General features: G+C 36.7%; 1 protein-coding gene across 2 annotated transcripts in view; it reads left to right on the top strand.

The window, feature by feature from the left end:
• The window catches only part of LOC109541415 (chaoptin), an 81,300-nt gene that overhangs the window by 46,473 nt on the left and 26,799 nt on the right, over positions 1 to 8,028 (top strand). For both annotated transcript variants that reach the window (XM_048665020.1, XM_048665016.1), the window contains exons 14-15: positions 1,786 to 1,918; positions 1,976 to 2,127. In XM_048665020.1, coding sequence (XP_048520977.1) covers positions 1,786 to 1,918; positions 1,976 to 2,127 — 285 coding nt within the window. The remainder of the gene's footprint in view (positions 1 to 1,785; positions 1,919 to 1,975; positions 2,128 to 8,028) is intronic.

Below are 8,028 nucleotides of genomic sequence, written 5' to 3'. Positions count from 1 at the left end.
TCGGTTTTTGGCAGTAGCACCAGGACTACTGCTATCGGCTGGCCATTTTTCTTCCACCTCACAATGGTTGTTGGGTGGAATCCTAGGGCAATTAGTTCCTGCTTTTCTGGGCAAAATCTGGGCCTTAGAATTGTCCTCGCTGGAGGACACAGGCCTGGCTGGCTCGCTTCCTCCTTCGACGGCGACTTGAGCTTTGATAGCCCTCGCCGTCTGAGGAGTCCGTCACCGGGCCCCTGCCCTCCTTGGAGGCAATTGAGGGAGCTGCCGCCTCAGCGGGCCTCTCAACTGAGCCACTGTCACTGCTGGAGGAGGCTGCGCTCTCCTCTATTTTTTCCTCCGCAGCCACATCCTACACTTTGGAGTTCTTGGCGGCTAGCAGCGTTTCCGCTTTCACCGCCCGGTCTCTCCAAAATGCGACTTCCAACATTGTCGACTCGAGTTTCGCCTCGAGCGCCTCAAAGCGATCATCAACAGAAAAATCAGCAGTAGCGGAGCACGCACTGCTAGACGGCCACTAAATACGCTTCGACAAAGTGGACATTCTGCACCAATCTGAAAGATACTATCCGAGACTCACCAGAGAGGCCATCGAAATATTTAAACACCAAAACAATTTCAACAGAAAAGAAGAAATTACGGCCCTCAATCCAGATTGTAAGCGCGTTTTGCGCCAAACAGCGTGTGCGCCGAAGCATTTGAACCCCCACCCATCCCCCACGCATGAGCACACGCGGCTGGGCTGCATAAATACGACGGGGAATCCAGCAGTTGAACCAGTCTTAGTCGGAAAGCACGGGATATCACTTCGCCCACTGCCTCATCGCCTTTGATAATGTCCACCGCAGTTGTGGACGAAACGTCAGGAAGAAATTCCCATAGACCACGGCTTCAAAGCCCGGAAAACACTCCTAAATGAAATTCACTAATGGATGTATCTGCTCTGCCTCTATAAACTTCAGTAGCTCTGACGGTATCTCAAACTCTCGACTCTCTGGTCCCGGTGATTTCCGGTTTTTCGGCGAGTTGATAGCATGAATAACATCTTCCTCGGTTATTCTTGGTCCTGTCTCCTCTTCTAAGTTTTCAACGCATGGTGTATGTCTCTCGTCTTCAACATATAGTTGCCATATTTTCAGCTTTTTCTTTATGTCAACCAAAATATTCCCCTGCTGATCTTTAAGTATGGACGCTTGTTTTCTGTTCTTGCCACCATATTAAATGAATCATATTTAGTTGCAAGTTCTTTGATTTCCGTACACTTGTCCTCCAGCCATTGCTATTTTGCGTTGCGAATCTTGTGCTTAATTACAATATTGACTTGTTTGTATTGATCTTTATTTTTATCCTTAAATGTTCTTCTCATATTCTTGAGTGTTAAGATTTCATCGGTCTTCCAAACTTTTTCCTTTTTTGGTTTCTCCTTTTCCAGGTGTTTTTTGCCTGTTTTAATAGAGCTTCCTTTAGTTTGTTCCAATGTCCATCATTATGGAGTTCTGTTTTATTGCTTTCAATTATTACTTAATTTGATTATTTAATAGGCCAGAAAAAATTAAAAAATAAAAAGGTTTGCTCTAAATCAATTAAGTGAACTAAATTTCTGCTTTCAGAAGAATATTTCTCACTCACAAGTCGCTATTTTATTTTAACATCTGCCACATGTACTCACGTTCAGATAATAGTATAATGGTATAACAGGATACAATCGAGTTAATGTTCGTTGAGTACTAGTTGAGTAAAAAAATTGGGACATACTCATATTTGTATCACTATTGGACGGTTTTCCAGGTTTTGGACGTTTCTCATAATCGCATTACTGATATACCAAACGACATCTTCAGATTTCTCGCCAACTTGAGGATGGTCGACATTTCTAATAACCGAATAAGAGCTCTGCCTGATAATTTGTTTAGAGAAGAAGGTACGCCTGAATTTGTGTGTTAGTGACAAATACCTTACATTAATAAATCTGTTCCAGGTCTGGAGAAGCTAGATTTATCAAGCAACCTACTGAGCAAAATGCCGCTCAACAGTCTAGCTATACCGGCAGCTCAGACATTGTGCGAACTGGACCTTTCCTGGAATTTGATTTCATCCTTGTCTCATGGTGGCTTATTAGAACGATTCAAAGTAAGACATTGTTGAGTAGCTGTTGTCACGTAAAGTTTTTACTACTAACTAATCGTCATCGTTATAGTAAATTTTGTTTTTTTTTCAAAAATTTCAAAAGAAAAGCTTGCATAAAAACCTGCAGTTACAGAACTGACAATCCAGTATGTAACTCGAACTTAGCATTTATTTCATGTGAACATAAACACCTGATTGACCACAATGTGATTTTTGAACTTTCAAGTGGTTTTGAAAAAAGTCACTAGGAAACTACGAGAAAGCGTGGAAGCCAAACCGAGAGCAACAGTGTTCGGAATATAAATTAACAATCACTTAGAAGAACGACAGAAATTCCTAAAATAAACAATAGAATATATAAAACTCTTCAAGAAAGACATAATTTAGAAAAAATATGGGTACTACACCTGATGGAACAAAAAAGAATAAACAAATAATTTTGCGGTAAAAGAATAGAAAAGGAAAATAAATCGCAAAAGAATGTGAACATAAAGAGGAACGATGAGAAAATAAGGAGAAAAACAACAAATTGGAAACTGCTAGACCCAAACGTAAATATAATTGTTTCCATTGCTGAGAGGAAAACTATTTGGATAAAATACTTGGTAAGGCTGCTTGAAGCTGATAGAAGTATCACAACAAAAATGTACAAACGGGGAAAGGAGACCGTGTATCCAGTATCAGAAGAAAAGACAGTAATCAATCATATGGAAGAATGCAATGCAGCAAGTGCAGCGAAAATACAGGTAGAAATAAATAAGCATATGCAAGGAGAAGTACCAAGAAAATCACTAACCTTATCAAGAGCCCTTACTAAAGTATACCATTATATACCACCAGTTTGGCGTTGAAGATGGGTTGATTAGCAGAAAGTGTCCCGCAGCGATCAGTTCAAAAAAATATAGGAATACTGAAGAGAACGATATTGATGAAAAAGAGATGGAAGTAAACATCTACTTGTGTTAGAGTCAATTTGCAACAAAATTCAGCTGCGTGATATAACCGCTCAACATAGGTATGTTGAGAACAAACCTTTCTTCAGAAAAGCATTGCAAAGAAAAGAAGAAAACTTACCAAAAAATAACGAGATACTTCACATACTTACTTACTTAATACTGTTGACACTACCACTACTGCCAAGTCAAACGCTTTTGCATAATCTACAAATAGTATATAAGCCAATCATTTGTAATATTACACTGCATTAGTTCTACGCAAATGTAGTAATTTCATAAACCATTTAATGGTAAGTGGTCGTTTGACCAAAATCCGATCTCAAACCTACCTACTGTGTAGGCACTTACATCCAATTGCTGGCGTTTTTATGCACAATTTGTCCAGGCTAAGATGGGTTGTCTAGGAGGCAACAAGAGGCTGATCGATGGGTCGATAGTTTCGAAAGCCTTTGTACAGGATTATTAAAGGGCTTTATTCTATGTAATTGGAAGTACGTTCAATAAACACATGTTCAATAATACTTTCATAATACAGGGTGATTCAAAATTGTCATTCCTTTTAAGGGGGTAATAGGGGGTCACTTAGAGAGAACGACACCCCCGCTTTTGCATGTTTTATCGATTTGACAAAAGCATTTGACCGTGTCCGACTGGAAGACATTATCAACATCTTGATAAAAAAACGAACGCCGGCGGAACAGTATAATGGCTAAACACAGACAATTCAACCCGAATTAAAGTTGATCATAAACCAACAAATAACAACCGATATCACAGGGTTTAAGACAAGAGGATAGCTTAAGCCCGTTTCTGTTCACCGTGATTATGGAGAAGATCATTGAATAGATCAGTGGCTTAAGAATGGGGTATAGGATCAACAGAAAACCCATTAGTACAATTTGGTACGCTGAAGACGCGACAATTTTGGCAAAAACGGAGGTGAATTTGCAAAAATAACCGCACAGATTCATTCAGGTCAGCACACAATTTAATATGCAAATATCAATATCTAAGACAAAATGTATGACATTTGCCAGGGAACCAACGAGATGTAAGCCTGTGATACATAATGAAATTGTCGGGCAAGTCATAAGAGAGCAAGAATAATAAACGTTTGTCAAATTGTTAAGCTAACTTTGAAGATTTTTTCACAAAATTTACACCAATATCGAATAGACGGATATGCTATTAGACATGGGGGATGGGGGAATGCCACATTAACACAGGAGCTGCAAAAACTTACACCAACAAAGGGCTAGACACTGGAAAATTGGAGAGGAGAGGAACAGGTATTGGAGATCATTGCAGCGGAGCCTTCCAGGGGTACTCAGCACAACAATTGACAGTTTCCCAGGCACCAAATAAATACCGAAGAAGGGCTACATTCCTACCACGTCTGTAAGATACACTAGGACCCATTAAACCAATTATTTTCTGAACACCGATACAAATTGAGCAGGAGCTAATTAACCGAATGCATAAGAAACAGGTATTTACATAATGTTAATTAGGCTGATATCCTTAAAAAGCATTGTCGCTGTAATTCTGATATTGTAAATATTCAGGGTATAAAATATTTTAACAGAATTTTTGAAATTGGAGGTCTCATTGTTGAGATATTTGATTTTCAAAATGACGGAAAATATCAGTTTTTGTTATTTTTCTTTAAAACCGTTAAACATAAAAACTTCAATTTTGGTATACGTTATAAGCTAAGGGAGTGCCATTTTATGGTACTGTCTTGTGGTTCAGTTTACTTTTATACAGGGTGAAATGTGGAACCCCTTTTGTTTTGTTCAGAACTTTTTTGTGTGCACTAAAACTTTTATCCGAATAATGTTTTTATTACTTCAAGTTATTTATCAACTTTTTTGTCTCTTATTGTTTTATTCTAAGACCACTAGTTTGCCCGCGAAAAAAATAAAATCGTTTCCATTGCCGTTCTGAAAATGTGTAAGTAACTAAGTGACATTTTTAATTAATAACGTTTGAGTACAAGTTCAATAGACCGAGGAGGCTGTGTCTGTGACAGTGAAGTATCGTTTAGTTTTCATTGTCAAACTTTTACAGCGGATGCTGACAGTTTTCAAGTTAAGTAAGCTTAGTTGGTTGGTTTCTTTGTTGCACTAGTTTTATGTTAGACATAAAATATGAATAACAGCAATAATTATTATAATGATAAAGAAAATATAGATATGCATTTCATATACGAAGATTGTCATGACAACGCTCTTCAAGCCTCAAGGTTTTATACCGAAAGATTTCCTAATCGTCGAGTTCTTAGCCATCCAAATTTTACCAATATTCATTTAAGATTACTATCAACTGGAACATTTAGCCGTCAACCAAATGAAGGTGGGGGTATGTAATTAGGATTCGACAAGAACGTGCGTTTTGAATTATTTTGATAGCAATTGAAGATTATCTATCCGGGGGCATCAAGACATTTGTATATTTCTGCTACTAGTATTTGGCGCATTTTATCATAAAACAAGCATCCTTTCCACTTTAAAAGAGTACTAGTGTTATTATCAACAGATCATGAACTGCGAGTAATATTTTGCGCAGAAATTTTAAGCAATCGTAATAGAAACCCTCAATTCACCCAGCAAATACTGTTCACAGATGAAGCTTTATTTACAAGAGGAGGCGTTTTTAATTACCACAATATGCACGAATCATCTGCCGGAAATCCGAATTCAGTCATGACAACAAAATACCAATATTCGTTTTCTCTCAAAGTCTCAGCTGAAATAGTACATTTTTTAATAGACAGCAGATCTTACCTAGACGCTTAGGAGGGACTAAGAACTTGATTTTTTTATTAACTAATATTTTTGACTCATAGAAAGATTTGCCTCTCCACCTACAACAACAAATGCGGTATATGCACGATGGCGCCTCTCCTCATTTTTCTTTGCAGGTCCGACATTGGCTTGATCAAAACTTCCCAAGCCGTTTGATTAGGAGAGGTTAAGAAGCTCCTATAAAGTGGCCTCCTAGATCTCCCGATTTAAACGCGCTTCATTTTTACTACTGGGGCCATTTAAAAGATGCGATGTATTCAACAGAAGTGAATACAATCGAAGAAAATTATATCATTCATATATTAAAGCTCAATAATTGTAATCTGAACCAAAATAAACAATTTCGAAAAAGGTTGTTCGAATTTAGGTTGTTAGTAATTAACTAATAATGCGTACCAAAATTATTACATCAAAACGTTATTAAAATATAAAGAATTAATTTAATTACGTACACATTTTGAGAACGACAAAGAAAACCAGTTTATCTTTTTTCCCGGCAAACTAGTGGTCTTAGGAAAAAACGATAAGAGATTAAAAAGTTGGTAAATAAGTTGTAGTAATTATAACAATTATGTTAATAAAAGTTTAAGTGCACACAAAAAAGTTCTAAACAAAACAAAAGTAGCGGTTCCTCATTTCTACTCTGTATAAAAGTAAACTGAACCACAAAACACTACCAGAAAAATGGGACTAAATTAGCTTATAATGAATGCCAACATTGAAGTTTCTATGTTTAACCGTTTTAGAGAAAACAACCAAAACTAATATTTCCCGCCATTTTGGAAATCAAATATATCAAAGATATCAAGAGACCTCAAGTTAAAAAAAATTTTAAATGACTAAATGAACACGCTGTTAAAATATTTTAACATATATACGTAATACCCTGTATATGAGTCATATATAAATTTCTAAGTTCTTAATAACAATTATTTTTTTCATATTTTTTCTATACTCCTAAAACCCTCCTAAACAACACCTCCAGACGAATGACGCCAATTTTGAATCACCCTGTATAGTCTTTATTACTTGATTTTTTAGTGTTGTTTTTCATTCATCTTACTCTTTTTCATATTTCTCATGATATAATTTTCAATAGTTCCTGATTTGAGCCATGGTTGTAGAGTTTTGGAAAGTATTTTCTCTTTGTGTTAACTGTATTTTCTAAGATTTAAAAGAACACTTATAAAATTTTGTTTGGTTCTTAGGACGACAAACTTTACCTTGTTTTGTTTCAGCATAGAAAATTCCCAACATAAATGACAAACGGTAGTTAACTTTTAGTTTGGGAGATGTAGACTTGAATGAATTTAACGAAGACATAATATAGAACGAAAAAAATATGTAAGAAAAAGCGAACAAAAATATCGTAAGTAACGCATCATAACTTCACCGTTGGTTACATATACCGAATTATATGTGCATGGTGAAACGACATTCTAGAAATCAGGAGATCGGATCTTACAAAATCAGTCAAACGCCTGAACTCCATGTTCATAGAAAAACGTCGTTATGAAAAGTATTAAAAGGTCACAGAAATCAGAATCACCGAACACCTATATAGGGAGTATAGTTCACCGTTCACATCAAAGCCATGAAAAGTCAGGGCAAGTAGAGAAGAATATGAAGGTTTTAGCGAAACAATACCTATCGGCTAACACGAAAACTCACTGGGGTGCGTTAGAATAGTAACAGCTTTAATTGAAAACAATTATTAATGTAGCATTATATATTTTTATTTAAATAGAAACTAAACATTAATGTTTTGCTATTTAGTAAGACGATTATTATAGTAACATATTGTACCGTGGATGGCAGAGTATCAAACTCTTTCTTCTGCTTCCAACTTTTATTCCACTCGGTACAACTTTAACTATGGAACAGGAACAAACTAACTTCTAAATTAACGTCAACTTCACAAACAATAACAATAACACACCTTTTTTTAACCTCTTCTGCACCCGGTCGCTCCTGTCACTTCATTTTTTCCCCATGGTTCTCGTCGTCGCTTATATAGTTTCCTCCAGGTAACCCAGAAGGGTCTCGAAATCTCCAGCCCAGGTGCGAAATTTCCCGCTTGTCAGTGTCATATTTGACAGTAAATGGGGCCCAAATGGGGCTCCCATTTACTGAAATACCAT

This window comes from Dendroctonus ponderosae, unplaced genomic scaffold (genome assembly GCF_020466585.1).
Source record: "Dendroctonus ponderosae isolate FM_Combo_2020 unplaced genomic scaffold, Dpon_F_20191213v2 Dpon_F_20191213_1, whole genome shotgun sequence".
NCBI classification, from domain to species: domain Eukaryota; kingdom Metazoa; phylum Arthropoda; class Insecta; order Coleoptera; family Curculionidae; genus Dendroctonus; species Dendroctonus ponderosae.
This window is presented reverse-complemented; position numbering and strand designations above follow the sequence as displayed.